The sequence below is a fragment of the Phasianus colchicus genome, chromosome 5 (assembly GCF_987193195.1).
Source record: "Phasianus colchicus chromosome 5, bPhaCol1.hap1.1, whole genome shotgun sequence".
NCBI lineage: Eukaryota > Metazoa > Chordata > Aves > Galliformes > Phasianidae > Phasianus > Phasianus colchicus.
Window position 1 is genome coordinate 11,123,897 of NC_143440.1, and position 16,104 is coordinate 11,140,000.

General features: G+C 43.3%; 1 protein-coding gene across 4 annotated transcripts in view; it reads left to right on the plus strand.

Moving 5' to 3' along the window:
* Positions 1–16,104, plus strand: part of LOC149917737 (uncharacterized) — a 224,587-nt gene that overhangs the window by 203,971 nt on the left and 4,512 nt on the right. For all 4 annotated transcript variants that reach the window (XM_090140480.1, XM_090140481.1, XM_090140482.1 and 1 more), the window contains 2 exons: positions 9,461–9,592; positions 16,030–16,104. The exon at positions 16,030–16,104 is cut by the window's right edge and continues 15 nt beyond it. In XM_090140480.1, the coding sequence (XP_089996606.1) occupies positions 9,461–9,592; positions 16,030–16,073 (176 nt within the window). In that variant the 3' untranslated portion in view covers positions 16,074–16,104. The remainder of the gene's footprint in view (positions 1–9,460; positions 9,593–16,029) is intronic.

Sequence of the window (16,104 nt, forward strand, 5' to 3'; positions counted from 1 at the left end):
CAGCCAGGCCGACAGTAGAAGTGGCCTGGCTGAGGCAAGCAGGTGCCTGCTGAGGCCTTTTTTGGATGAAGTTTTCTAAATGAGCATTTGTTTTCATTATTTTGTCCTAAAAGCAGCAAGGATTTGGAGGTGATATGGAGTACAAAGCAGCTGGGGGACAAATACACCTTCCTGCAAGTCATCTGTCCTTAAGTAAACCGTCTGAATGCTGTGGAAGTCTTCAGGGAATATCATATTGTGAATTCATGATTGCTGAGCATTTGATTCAAAGTATTAGATGTCAAATATTTCCCACTGTACGTCACTGCAGAAGAACTGTCTATTAGGTCTTTGTAAATTCCTACTCCTTTGCCTACCTTTCTGGATTTACATAAATCTTGCAGTGTTCTTTTCCCCCCTCTTTGCATACTGAGTCACCAGGTCAGTGATTCATGCAGAAGATAGCAACCTCTCCATTGCTTTGTCTTTTGAGTGGCTTGCTCAGGTACACAACTACCCTTAGCAGAAAGCAGACTGAACCAGGAAGGTCTGGACTAATGCTATTGCAGAAGAGGGATGTTTGTGATACTGAAAATCCTGGCAGGTGGTGCACTGTAGCCTCAATAGTAAAATGTGCTATTTTAAGTATTAGACTTGCATGAACATCTTTATTAATTGAAACTTCATAGACAACTGTTTCTATTCTCTGTCCTTTGCTGCGTAGGGCATGAATAGACTATCCCTGCTTCATTCAGATATGTAACTCTCACTGTTATTACTGTTTCCTCTTTGTTTGTTTTAAAAAACCACAAAACATGAAATTGTATTCTGAATAATTACCATAAAATTAAAGATAAGAGGGTATAAAATCCTCTCACTTTAAGTATGTCCCTGTTAAACACGCACGGTCATAAAATATTAAGGAAAGCTACCTCGATCTATTGAAGACATGCATACATGAAAGTTCTTTGTAGGTCACAGGAATTCATAAAAGAATGTGAAGCAAATTAGAGCTCTGAGCTGTGTGGCCTTGCCATACTCCCATAAATGGGACAAAACCATGCCTATCAAGGCACTGTGCCTGTTACTGTCACAACTGAATCTTGTACATAAAAGAGTAAAATTTAGTGTTAAATAAAGCCTAAGTAGAAACAAAAGGACCTTATCTCCTTCAAATGGCATCCTCCCAGGAAATGCACAAAAATCAATGCATTATAGAAGCTTATGATCTCATTTCAGTGATTCAACACAGCAAAACTTCGATTACGCCATCTCTTCTTTCTGTGCCTGCTGACTTTTCTCTCTGGATGGTAGCACTAGGTTTGGATGTGGGTTGTGGTGTTTGTTGGTCTCCTTAGGACCACATCAGAGAAGGTAGTCTGGCCTGAGGAGAACATGTGGTGTATTAAACTATTAGAGGTTAACACACATTGAGAAATGAATGCCATGGACTCTCTAGAAGTCATCTAGGTATGTGAAAGATCAGTGTCATATTGGGATAGCTAGTCTAGCCCCTAAGGCTTATATGGATTTGTTTCCTAACAGGGATGTCCTGCATTTTGATTTAGTTTAGCTTGAGTTGATTTTTCGCAGAACAAAGGTTGTACCTTTCCTGTAAAACTTTCCTGTAAAAACTACCATATAGCTACCTTCTACAGGAAATGTAGGTGGCGTATACTTCCCAGTCTTATCAATTTGATACCTGTCTGAATGGCATTATTGCTTTGGCCTCCAGAATATATTACACTAATTTACATTTGAGTCAAGCACTGACCATTATCTTCTTACGTTTTCATTGAGGAGGAGGTGGTGGCAGTGAACAGATAAATCACAGAAGACACACTTCATCTGTGTGATCTCTGGTCTCAGGAATCCCAGACCCTGGAGATAAGAGAGATAGTCTGTGAAAAGGAAGACTTCCCTTTGGTCAGAGATCATCTAGGCAAACTCAATGCACACAGATCCATGGGCCCTGACAGGATGCACCCATGTGTATTGAGGGAGCTGGCAGAAACAACTGCCAAGCCGCTCTCTATCATCTTCATCTCTATTGCCTGCTGTAGGGAAGCTCCTTTATCAAAGGGGATGGGACTTGCTGATCTCTAGAATTCCCTTCCAACCCCTACGGTTCTGTGATTCTGTAGTCTTTGAAAAGTTCTGGAGAATGGAAGAGGTGCCTAAGATCTGGAGGAAAATTCCAGTCTTCAAAAAAAGGCAAGAAGGAGGAACTGGGAAACTACAAACGAGTCAGCCTCACCTCCATTCCTCGGGAGTTGACAGAGTAGCTTATTCTGGATGCCATATCCAAGCAAGTGGAAGAGAAGAAGGTTATCAGGAGTAGTCAACATGGATTCACTAAGGGAAAATCATGCTTGACCAACCTGGTAGCCTCCTATGATGTAATGACTGACTGGGTACATGGGGGGAGAGCAGTGGATGTTGTGTACCTTGACTTCAGCAAGGCTTTTGACACTATCTCACACAGCATCCTCTTAGGTAAGATTAGGAGGTGTGAAACAGGTCAGTAGACAGTGAGGTTGATTGAGAACTGGCTGACTGGCAGAGTTCAGAGGGCTGTGATCAGCACACAGAGTCCAGTTGAAGGCCTGTAACTAGCGATGTCCCCAGGGGTCTGTGCTGGGTCTGGTTTTGTTCAGCATCTTCATCAGTGACATGGATCAAAGGGTAGAGTCCACCCTCAGCAAGTTTGCTAGTGATGTAAAGCTGAGAGGAGTGGCTGACACTCCAGAAGGCTGTGCTGCCATTCAGCAAGATCTGGAGAGCTGAGCAGAGGGTGATGTGGTGAGGTTCAACAAGAGCAAGTCCCACATGTGGGGAGGAATAATGTATCAGTACAGGTTAGGGGCTGAGCTGCTGGAAAGGTGCTCTGCAGAGAGGGAGCTGTGTGTCCCAGTGGACAACAGGTGGCCATGAGCCAGCAGTGTGCCCCCTTGGCCAAGGAGGACAATGATTTCCTGGGGAGCATGAAAAACAGCGTGGCCAGCAGGTGGAGGGGGGTGATCCTCCCCCTCTACTCTGCCCTGGTGAGGCCACAGCTGGAGTGCTGTGCACCAGTCTGGGCTCCCCAGTGCAAGAAAGGCAGGGATCTCCTAGAGAGAGTCCAGCAGAGGGCCACAAAGATGGTGAGGGGCCTGGAGTGTCTGCTGTATGACGAAAGGCTGAGAGACCTGGGGCTGTTCAGCCTGCAGGAGAGAAGACTGAAAGGGGATGTTAAAAATACTTATAAACATCTGCAGTGTGGGAGTCAAGAGGATGGGGCCTGGCTCCCTACAGTGGTGCCCAGCAACAGAACAAGGGGCAGTGGGCACAAACTGGCACATAGGAAGTTCCATCTGAACACAAGGGAGAACTTCTTTACGATGAGGGTGACAGAGCATTGGAATAGGCTGCTTGGAGAAGTTGTGGTGTCTCCTCTGTAGATATTCAAAACGTATCTGGATACTCTCATGTGCAACCTGCTGTAGGGAACCTGCTTTAGCAGGAGTTTGGACTAGATAATCTCCTTAAGTCCTTTCCAACCCCAACAATTCTATGATATGGCAGATGTTACACTTTTGAACTGCTTCTGTCTTTAGTTTGAGTAAAAACCTCACCCATGTCTTGATCTGCTCTTGGTTCAGGACCCTTTTCCAGAAATGCTGCAGCCCAATCAATTATTTTATTGTTTTTATTATTTTTCTCTCCCCTTTGATCACCCCTTATCTCACAATAGCCTTCATGTTTTCTTTGGTGCATCGTTTAGAAATAGAGTTGATAAATACTGCAACAATTAAAAAAAAAAAAAAGGTGAGCATGTAGTGAGTGCAGTAATAGTCTGTGCCCACACGCCTCCTTTCTCTTTACAAAAAGAATGCATCTCATTTGTTCAAATCTAAGCAACTTTAATGGCCTTACTTATATTGCTGTTTACTTCTGGAGAGCTAGAAAAGATTGCCTGTTAGCTCACATAATAAGATGTTAGTAATATGTGGTTAGGCACAACTTCAGAATGTCTGAATTTGTATCTTTCTCTTTTTTTTTTTTTTTTTTGTGGATTAAGTCTGTGTGGAACAGTAAGATCTGGGTTTAAGAAGTGAGAGTCTGAATGAGTTTTCTGGCTCTAGAGCAGATTTTCTCAGTGCCCTTGGGTGAATCAGTTGCTTTGTCTCCAGCTCCCTCTCTGCCAGACTGATGTAATATTACATGCCTAGTATAGGTGTCGGGAAAATAAATTAATGGATGTCTGTGAGGCATGCAGATCGTTGGTGCAAGGATGTGTACTTCTGAGAGACACCAGCAGCAAGCTTATTGGGAAAAGAGGTTGTCTTGGCAGGGTGGAGAGAAAGAAAACCATCCAAGAATTGGACAGGAGGCTGGTAACTGAAAGCATACTTCCAGTGCTTATAAGAAGTGAACTGGGGCTGATAGAACAAAAGATGTTCGTGAGCTGTTAGAGAAATTGCAAAGACATCTGAAGATCAGATGTTCCCTTTGACTTTGGAGACTCGCAGTTCTCAAACATGCTCACCACAGCTGAGTTGGGGAAGCCTCAGGAAGACCTCCTGAAAGTTGCTAGGGCACGGAGAAAAATATATACACAAATATCCCCATTAAATAAGCCATGAAAAATTCACGCAGATAGTTCAATGAAAAGCTGCATTATACTCGTTCCTGCATGAATTATGGTGCATATACAATAATTGCAATGAATTCTGCAGGGAAATGCATGAGAATGGAAGTGCCTATTCAGATTGGAAGCCATGAAAGAGTAACCTCTAATAACAAGTGGATCCTAGCACTTATTGAAATAAGTAAAATAAGAAAAGGAGCAGAGGGAGTGAATTGCATGGAGAGGGGAAAATCTTGAACTCATGCTGGCCCGAAAGAAGTGTCAGAAATAAAGAACTCCTTTAAGTAAAAACACTCCCAAATTAGACCTTTGTCTGACCAATTCAATAAGAAAGGAACAGGGAATGGGGAAAGTCATTCAAACGTATTCATTAAGTTGCCAGAGAAATGCTTATTAAAGAAGCCCTCATCTTTATTCCTTTTTTTGGAAGGAGGGAAAAGGAGAAGAAAGGGAAAGACTTTTTAATTTAACATTAATTCTTTAAAGGCATTCTTCCTATTATTATCCCTTCTATTTTGACTCGCTGCATTTGAAAAATTTGTTGTCTTTTAAATGGATTTATTCCTTTTAACAGCATTTGACATCTTTTGTCAGAAGTTCCTTCATTTTTTCCAGTTTACTTTTTTAACATGTATTTGTTTAAGTGGCTTCCACTGTATTAATTGATGTGTTTGTGGCTGTTCAGAGCAAATGCATTCTCCTCACAGGGATTTTAACAGGCATTTGTTTAAGTGGGTTTTGCTTTTCTGTGTCTATTTCTGCTTGTTTTTCTGGTGGAGAAGGAGACATTACTAACATGCAGCTGACATAATGAGTCCCATTAACTCCCAATTCAGCTTGCTTTTTTGACCACCTCTCTTTTAATGACTGTACTTTTCTTGACTGTAAAGTTTGGGGAATAGGAAAACTGTTCGCTCTGCTGGATTTTAATACATGTTTACATCCCTCTTTGCAGAACAGCACCACCTCTCAATTAATGTTAGTCCTCGCCTTAAGGAAACACTTAGTGATAAATAAATGTGAGTTGTGCATTGGAAAAGCGTGGTGTGAACTTGCATTTTTACAAAGGCTGCGGAACACTTAGAGACTGAGCAGCATTTGTGTTGTAATATTTTAAAGCTTTTCCATTGATCTCCTGTTAACTGAGAAGCAAGAATTAACCTCAATGACAGTGCTAGTAGCTCTGCAGTCTATTTTGGCCTGTTCTTTAAGTAAAAAGAGCAACCTAGATGAGAATTTTGTGCTTCACTGGATATTGAAAGATGAGGCAATAAACTGCTAAACTTGAGTAATCACACACTCCCAGAGGAATGCCTCAAATGGGGTTGGTCAAAAACCTTGAAATTCTAGCCTTCTGCACACTGCCTGGGCTTTAACATTTGATGAGAGTCATTATAGTGGGGGACTGAATACAAGTGTCTTCTGATTACAGACCTTCCATTAAAAGTTCCCACCAGCGTGCCTTTCCATAGAGAAGCGTCAATGGGATTAAAATCTCAATTCACCCCAGTCAATTCTCCAGTAACACGATTTCATTAGAGGCAGGCAGGGAGGAAAATGGACTAGAAAGCACTGAAACAGCTGGTGTATAAATTATAAAGTGTACTTTCTACTAAGTGAACACACCTTCCGCTCAGCCACATTACTAATTAATGTGTAGGGTAGCCGATTTTATGTAAATTGTATTCTTCCTCTCTCCTGTGCTTTGGTTAACAACAGGTTCTTCTAAATCTTGGAAAAAGAAAGATTATGCAAAGCTATCATCATAAGAAAATAGCGTATTAACATACTGCCTGTGAACTGTATCCAATCAGTTCCTTTTCACTGGCGTGTGTACAAAACAATCAAAATCAAATTTATATTGCACTCCTTTAATATATTCTGGCATTAATATAATCAACGAACAAGTGTTAAAAAGTCTTACAGGCCTACCCTGCTTTAAAATGTTGCGTTTGTTCTCGGGGTTAGCGGATATTTTCAGCTGCTTTGTAAGGACAGCAAAAGGCAAAGTTGTGCCTGTAGGAATGTGGGTCCCCATGCAGCCTGTCTCCTCCTAGCAGCAGCCTGTTGAGTTTATTTTGCGTGTGCTGTCTGGACTCCTGGGCTCTGTCAGCTGTGTCAGCTGTGCTCCATGTTACCTGCAGCACATTGACGTGCAATGATCAGGTGTTGCTTAATAACTGCTTGTAAGGGTTCCAGGAGCAGCTCCTGGCAAGCTCTCACGTGAGGTCATGTGGGAAGAATTGAGGTGTTTTGGCACTGCTCTCTGTGGAGCAGGCTCAGAGATCCCAGCAGCCATCCTGCAGAACCCTAGTGCCTTATAGCCAACCATTGCTTCTGCAATGGCAATCCTTTAACTTTGTGTCAAATCGAAAAAATGTGTAGTGCAAGGGCAGGAGTATTGTGAACGTTCCCTCCTTGAGCACTGCGCTTGTGCGGAATTAATTTCTGAGGTGGGAAGCATGCCACTGAAGTCAGAAAGCTGCTGGGTATGGGCCATAGACTGGAGTCTATCGTGTCCTTTCAGCAGCATATGGATCCTTTACAGTAGGAACAGGGAAACTGTGACAGGGACGGTTTGTCCACTAAAACTAAGCTGAGACCATAAGCTCACTTCAGTTTGGACCAGAGGACAGCAATAAGCCTTGGATGAAATATCAGTGCTTTTCCATTAAGTGACCCCAAGTCATCCTTATTTACGACTTCCTAACAATGGACTTAGCCAGCTGGCCTACGTGATTGGCATAATTCCACTTTGAAACTGCAGATCTGAATTCTTGAAAGTACAAAACGCTGTGCGTTTAAATGGCCAAACTGTCAGGAGAAAAACTGTAGCATACCTCCAGGTTATGGTGCATGCGATGAGAAGCAAGCCACCTGGAAAAGCATGGGTTGGGAATTTGGTATCAGAATTCATTACCAAAAATGGCTTTTTAAATTGTACCATTATTTTTTTGCTGCTCAGACCTTGGCAGCAAAGCTATGAAGTGAAGCTGGGGGAAATGCAGAGGAAAAGAAGAAAGTTAGTGTTTATTCCTAACTGCTTTCTTCAGCCCTTTGTTCCCTACCAGCTGATTCTCAGCATCACCGAGTCAGATTTATGGCTCACCTCACCCCTCAGCTGGGGCAGCCCTGCTGCAGCTTCCACCTGTCTGATGGCACTGATGGTGTACGTGGCACCTGCACAGCAGCCCTCGGCCATGAGAATGAGGAGGGATCATCTGTAGTAGTTCACAGGAAAAGAGGATGTACAAATTCTCCCTTAGGTGGCAATGGTAAAAGCCTATTAACTGCAGCCACTTTAGTGTCAGTGAGAACTACTTGTAGCAGAGGAGGTCGCTATGCAGAGCCACAAATTACTGTTGTTATCTTCCATGATGGCTCAGCACTTGAGGCAAGCATTCTCTCTCTCTCCCCCTTCCACTCCACATCACTGTCAGGCCCTTCCCAGCCTGATGGGCAGCTCGGTGCCACTCGCTGCCACTCAGTCAGCACCTGGCAGCACTGTCCCACTGCTCCCACTGCCCAGTGAAGGAAGGGGCTCAGATACAACATGCCAGTACCCAGTTTTACCTCCACATTTATGTCATCAGAACAAATGATCTCTTGTGCTTTCAGAAACACTCCACTGGTGAACCCATTAGGGTTGTTAGGAGTGCAGAAAAGGACAGACTGAGGTGTGTTCCACGCTTTCTGGACTGCTGGCAAAAGCTCTGCTGATCTCAGTAGTGAATGAAAAATAACGTCAGAGCCTCTGAAGAGGATCCTTCCTTCTAGGAGCTTAACATGGCTTAGCAGTGACTTGTCTGATCTAGGACCTATTGATCTCTAGTATGAGAGAACAGGTCTCAGGCCTAACTAGTGATGCAGAGAAGATAGCCGATCATAGCCGAACCAAACTGAAATGACTGAGGTTGTCTAGCTTTAGGGGATGTTTAGTTTCTAGCACAAATTGCCTGTAATAGATTTTAATTTCTGTATGTGTTCTGTAATTGTTTTTGTTTCGATGTAACTGTGAAATTGAGTATTTTGTTTCTGCTGTTATCAGGTCATTCCTGAAAATAAAGTGTATCTCAGAGAATAACGATGTTATTATTATTCAAAGGCTACATGTTTAGGTAATTATGCAAACATTGTCTCTCTGTCAGTCAATAAGACCTTTCTCAGAATACCTGGGAGCCTGGAATTAATTAGACTTGTCATTCCCTGCTTTGAATGCCCCTTTGTAAGGGTGCCACCTCAGCCCCTTCCCTGTCCAAACCCATGTCCAAAGTGCCTCACCGCTGTCTACTGAGGTCACCCTGCTCCACAGCTGTCCAAGTGAGAGTGGGGGTCTGCAATGAGCAGTATGGCTTCTCTAATTATGAGTACAAGCTTATGATATATGCATACATATATATATATATAGGAACAGGCTCTGAGCAATCTGATCGAGCTGCAGAATTCCTTGTTTGTTGCAGGGATGTTGGACTCCATGACTTCTCAGGGTCTCTTCCAGCTCAAACGATTCTGTGATTTTGTGTGTACAGTTCTGCGAACTTTATATGTTATTATAACAAAATTCAACTAAGTGACTTGCATGTCACTGCAAAAACTGTGAAGTCTACAGTAAGCAGCATCACTTCCCTGAAGTAAGTGAAGCTTCAGTGGCCTAACTTCAGACAGATCAGAGGCTCTCTTCTTATTTCCATCATGACTGGAAGTTTGGGAGCACAGTTTATGTGAATGCAGCTGGAGAAAAAAATCCCTGGCAAAAAGAAAGGAAAAAAGTAATGATGCTAGATTTAAACAAGGCTGATTTTTTTCCCTCCTTAAGTACTCCTAATAGAAACAAATGGTTTATCTTTTCAGATCTATGTATTTCTGTAGAAATATACCCCTGGGAAAAGGCTGCAAAGATCCCAGCCACCACGTTTACCTTCAACACCAAAGACTTGCTTCAAAAGGAGAAGACAGAGTGTTATGCTGGCCCCCAAAGTGAAGGTAAGTGTTGTCCTCCATACACACTGACGAAAGCAAAGCTAAATGAAACCCAAATTTCATAGTAGAAGTGAGCCAGTGTCACATCAGCCAAAGCCTTTCCAATGTTTTAAGAGGCTTTTCCTCCTCTTGCCTATTCTTGCTTCTCGTTAAGCAGGCTTGTATGAAAACGAAAGGGATGATGTTAAAGTCCTTTGTCTTTGTGGCCTCCCCCTGGCTACACCCTGTGTTTCTGGTGCTCAAAAGGGCAAGTGTGTCCCACTGGGAGGAATATTCAGCTCCCTACAAATGGCTTTGAACCAGGACATCACACAACCATCCCAGTGAGCCAGTGGATCTGGGTACTCTTGCTGGGACAAGTTCATCCATGGCTGTATGGGGAGCTGCTTAATTGAGCCTCATTACTCCAATTTCCTACTGACACCGTGCACCCTGTGACCGCTTAGGCGTGCGTTGGGAGCAGGGGGTTGACCAGCTGCATTTTCTTACATGGAAGCAGGAGAAGATGAGCTGTAACCATGCTCTAACCCCACACTGTTGCCTCTGAAGTTGCTGCCACTTAGGAGTAGGAGCTTAGATGGGAGGGTGCACCTGCATCTGCCACTGCATCCTTCTCCTCTAGTGGACATTTTGCCCTAGAGAATGGTGTCCTGATGCCCTCCTGACAAACTGGCACTGGCAAAACATCCTCAGGTATTACCTTTACCACTTTGCAGATCCCTGGAAATCCCTACGTTTGTCTCCTTTTAAAGAAAAGTGCGTGCTTGGAAGCATCTTAGCTAAACTCTCCCAAAGAGGACTATTTCCTCAATCTGAAAGATAACACAAGCCATCTATTTTTTCCTTATTCAAGCTGTATAGCCTGCATCTGCAAGGTCAGTCAAGCATCCCTCCAAAGCCTCCAGCTTCAGTTCTGTTTCTTCAAGCACGCAAGCTCTAGCTCACAGGTTAGATGTGCCTTTCTTGTTCATCCCTAGTCTGTGGATATCCCGAATCTCTACTGAGGGTTTTGTTTTCATTGGTAAGCTCATTTCCTTACAGGCATTTTTCCAGTTTGTATTTTCCTCAGCTGTTGCTGTTAAAGGGGATCTATCATGGACTTTTATTCCCATAAGGAAATTTGCAGTATCTACCACTTGATGTTGATGTTTCCCGAGTACCCTAAGAGCTGTTAGAGGAATTAATCACTTTTTTATTTCCACGGGACAGTGGACAACGTGTGAGAGAGAACTTAGCCGGTGATATCCATTATTATCACCCTTCTGAAACTCACCACTGCTGAGTGAAAATGAGCTTTGTGAAGATAATCAATCACTGGTCACCACATGCGTTCCCTCAGTATAACATTAAGGATAAAACTCACCACTTTGAACAGCGTCAACACAAAGTCTTGTGTAACACCAATTCTCACTCACTCACTTCTGCTGGGGAGATGAAAGAGGTATCTGTTTACCCATGAGGTCTAAAAGGATATTGCAGGCACAAGTGAGGACTTGTTGGACAACCATGTGGCTGACCAAGCAAGGATCTTCTGTGCTGCAGGGTGGCACAGGGCTATCATAGCTCTGCATGCAGAGGTAAAAGTCAGATAAAGAGTAACATCCAGCATCACAGCAACACAAATGACAAAAATAAGCACCACAGTATTATAAGAAGTTCACTCCTTTGCTGCTTTGTTTCAGGTAGCATGCAGTCAATCCATAGAGTAATAAATAATTTCAGAACGCTCATTATACAAAAAATTACAATTTTTTTTTCAGGGAGTAACACTATGTAACTTTCCCTGGAGACTGAGCGCTTTAGAATTAGTGAGGATGAATTCAAATAAATGGTGTCATCCATGGGCTCAGACCCACTCATCGTCATGCAGCCCAGGGTTGAAAGCTGTGAAAGGGCCGTGCTCATGAGCAGAGGTTGCCTGTTGGGCAGCACCAAAGAGCAGGGCTAAGCTGGTCGAGGCATTTCAGTCTGAGCCTGTCTTCTCTGCTTATGTGAATGTAAAGGTGCCCAGGTGATTTTCACGGCACAGGCTTTGCAGGCATGCAGTTGCTGCACCCTGTCATTGGAGACTAAGAAGCAGTGGCAGGTCATCACAGAGAGAATTAGCTCATGTATTTTGGCAGGTGAGGCTAAATAAGATGAAATAATTTGACAGGAAGTGAAGACAAAATGCAACAAAGGAATAGACTTAAAGGAATATCGGGTTACCAGAGGGGAAAAAAATAATATGAGAATGAGAAATGTATATACAAATAAATAAAGACAGATAGATATTCCTATACCTCTGTTTCAATCTCAATAGTTGGAGCAGCTCAGACTTCTTTGTCTCTTGGCAATTTTGGGAAGGGCAGCACTACTATCACAGTAAATGCTTCCACTTCTTAACACAAAGTAAGGGGACTCTTTGTGACTGCTCCTCCCTAAGGGAAGAAAGGGAAATGCTATATGGGGCACAAAAGCAACAGAGGATTTCTAAGCATATGGTCTCTTCCAGTGCCAGCACAGACAGCTTTCTGCTATGATGAAACAGGGGAGAGCACTGTGACTAGTACTGCCAAGTGGCTAGAGACTTTCTTGCTACCATGTTGCTGGAAAAACCACAGATAAGCATAGGAGAAAGTTTATCCAAAATGACAGCAATTAAGTGCCCAATCCTTGCATTAGGTGAAAAAAAAAAAAATAATAGAAAAAGAAAAGATTATTTACAGTGTGAAAAGCAACAACAGAGCTTGCTCATGAAAGAGACTGATAAGAATAGAAAAAGCAGCATGCACGTACAGCTGGACCTGGTCACAGCAGTGAATAGCTGGCCTGCCTCTGAAGCCTGTTGTTGAGGTCCTAGGGAGCACTGTTCAGATGCATGGCAGTACCCAGCCCCACTCTGCCCTGCCAGCCTGCAGCCAGGCAGCCTGCCATTCAGTGGTACATGTCCATTGGCTGCATGCAGCAAGCAAGGGCCATCTGCAATAGCAGTATGCCCCTCCCGGGCCTGGGCAGCAGCACTGACACTGCAGGGGCTCTGCTGGCCCAGGGGCTGGGGCACAGACACTCTGGGGACATAGGCAGAATCCTGCAGGAGTCATCCTTTGCTGTAAGTGTGCAGTGTTTTCAGTCACTTAGAAACCTTTCTTGCTCTCAGAGTTGCCAAGATCTCTTCCAGCTCTGAACAGAGTGTGAAGCAATCTTAAACTGAGACAGGGGAGGTTTTGGTTAAATATTAGGAGGAAGTTTTTCACTCAGAGGGTGGTGATGCACTGGGGCAGGTTACCCAAGGAGGCTGTGGATGCCCCATCCCTGGAGGCATCCAAGGCCAGGCTGGATGTGGTTCTGGGCAGCCTGGTCTGCTGGTTGGCAGCCCTGCACATAGGAGGGGGGTTGAAACTAGATGATCATTGTGGTCCTTTTCAACCCAGGCCATTCTATGACTCTATGAAGTAAGAAGGTCCACTTTAGTTTGAAGAGAGTCTAAAATATGAGCTCTAAGAATTGCAAGCTGCCCTGGTAGATCTCATTTCAGGCCTTGTATTGCACAAGATTCTTGTGGCCAAGAATCTCCCCACATGCCCCAAAAGACAACGATAGGACTTTTTTATTTTGAATTTGCCATGACATTGTGCCTAACACTGAACATGGTGGGAGGTGAAAAGAGTCTGATGCCAGGTGCCATGCCACCTTATCACCCTTTAGTAAGGACAGGTAACTTGTCTGCTTGTGCTACTAAAACAGGTGGCCCTGGAGCACTGCTCCAGTCTCGCTTGTCACCCTTCTGGCCAGGAACCACCTGCAGCCTCCTCTTACCTGGTAGCTTTTCCCAACAGGCCAGTTGGCAAGTAGGGAGAGCCAGGACCTGCCTGGATGGAGTGCTGGCAGTAGAGGAGTGCTATCGAATTTGAGCTATTGTTGGCCAGACTGCATAGTAATGAGAGATGGGAAAGAAGGGCACTTGTAGCAGTGAGGATAGGCCAACATAGCAGTGAGGACAGACCAACACTGAAAATGATTTTAAAAATAACGTTACTGTGAATTCTCCTGACACAAACCTTGGTCTCACTCTGATGCAGTGATGTGAGGCATTGCGTACCTTTAGGGCAATAAACAGCTAGCTGCCCTTAAACCCATTCAGCATGAAAGGACTCTACAATTCTTCCCTGAGCAACCAGACTATGAGAAAAAGGATGAAGACACGTGATGATCAATCTCCATTCTGAGTCAGGTCTGGGATCCTACTTAGCTGGCCTCAAACCTTAAGCCAACAGCCTTTGTAACATCGTTCCTACAATCCACTCAGCCCAAGTCTTCTTTTTCTCATGCAGTTCCACCCCAGCATTGCATCTATGAACCTATCAGTAAGCAAGAAAAGCAAAAAGTGTAGGAATTTCAGATTTACCCTCAGTTCCACGCCATTATTTGTGGACCATTTTGCACTGTGTTCATCATATCCATTTGAACAGAAAATTAATTGTTAATTTTGCAACCATTCTTGTAAGTAAGCTCTTTTTTGAAAGAATCGTAAGTCTTGCCAGGAAATGAAAAGCAAGAAAATAAAGATGTACTGGGTCTACATTTTCAGATATTCTAAGCAAGCTTTTGCTGTGTGGGAGCCATAGAAACACACGGGCTTTTCTTCCTCACCAGCAGAGCTATTCAGCCGGAAGCTGGGCTGATTTCAAACCAGTTTTTGCCAAAGACTGCTGGTACTTCCAACTGAGATCTGCTGGAGGGTGCAGACTTAATTATAAAGTATCTTCCCTGCAGCTGCAAAACACTAATCCTGATGCACAGGAGTCCAATGCCTTTGTTTGCTCATGGAAACTATTTTTGAATTTTTCACAGTTAATGTAACTGTGGTTTAAGACATACAGGGGCCGTGCAGTGGCCTTGACATGCATTTTGTGCTCTGAAGATGCATGCTCAGGATACTTACTTCTTGATTTTGATGTTACTGCCTACAAGCCTACCATCCAATGCAACAGTGAGTTCCGCACTGTGTGCTGGACACAAGCTGCCCTTAAAACAGGTGCCCAAATGGTGTCAGGAAGGAAGCTGGTTCTCTTCCAATGGCAGAACACTGCATGGCAGCAGTCACCCAGCACGTCCCTTCCAGCAGTAGTGTCAGCAGGGACACGTGTCTGTAGCCGTTGCTCTGATGGGGGTATTTTCACCTTAGATCAGCATCGTTGGGGAAAGTTGGACTGGCCCTTTGGTGAAGAGGGAAGGCAGGCTGCACTGTGTTAGCAGGGATCAAACTGTTCGTTCCTCCACCGTGAAACAGCGCCTGGCTTCCTTCAGTTTGCAGCCATTACCTGCAGGCATTCCAGTCTTGTTTGATTTGTAAGGTCTGGTGCCCTGAAAGTGTGTTTCAACTTTTGGAAAAGACTTAAGACTAAATTAGGTGCCACTCTGAAAGGACTTCATTTTTTCCAGAAATCTCTGTGACTTCTGTAACATCCCTACCTTTACTGCTTAGACAAAAATAGCTTTATAAAGTTGAGGAACATCTTGAGGCTTGAATGTAACTGAGCTAAGGACAAAAAGAACATTTTTCTAGAAGCATCTCTGGATTCTTTCCTTGTTCTTTTACCATAAGTGTTGAACAACTCCTTGTAATAATAGATTTTGTTTAGTGAGCTGCAGATGTACCATTAGTCTGATTGAAATCTGAAAGTTCTGGTTTTATCTTTGATTTATAATGCCTTGTGAGGATAGAATTATCATAAATGAAAGCAAATCTGGCTTGGTCTTAAAAGTTCTTCAGGTCAAGCTCCAGGTAAGGGGCCCTGGAATCAAAAATCATTTGGAAATTTTGAATGAAAACAGAACATGTATTATTCTTATTAAAAATAATAATTCCAGCTCTCCCACAAAATTAGACACTGCAGCTATTATCAAGGAGAAAGGATTTGGGTTTGTAAGTAGCGGAATACAACAGACTCAGTGTCTTGCAAAACTATCCCAACGTGATAGTAAAAACTTCAGCGTTGTCTACCAGAATTGCTTTTCCCCATTCAATCCACGCTGTAGTTCAAACTTAATAAGGATATGAGAAACTTGAAGCCAGGATAGGAAATCCCCTTTTGGGGAAACCTAAGGCCTCTTTTGTATTTATATTAAAACCTTTTTACGGTACTTTGCAATATAGAGAGTTAAGTTAATATAGAGAGTTTAAGTTCGTCTAGCACAACCAAGAGGTTGATAGCTCTTTCTCTCCACTCATTTACATTTAGGGATGACTGTGGTTTTAATGAAGCAGAATATTCCAAATACTAATGGATCTTAAATTGCTTAGTCTTACCAAGAGGTACTCCAAATAGCGCATTTGCCTCGAGTGATATAAAGTGATGAGTTAATTCATGTACTTGTGTCAATTGCTTCAAGATACTGAGAATTAGCTGCATTAGTGATATGCTCTTTTTTTTTTTTCTTCCTTTATATATGTACAGGAAGGTGCATAGGAATGGAGATTGATTTAACCTCTACCGCATAGAGGAGAGGAGAAATCTGGTGGATGTCCTACA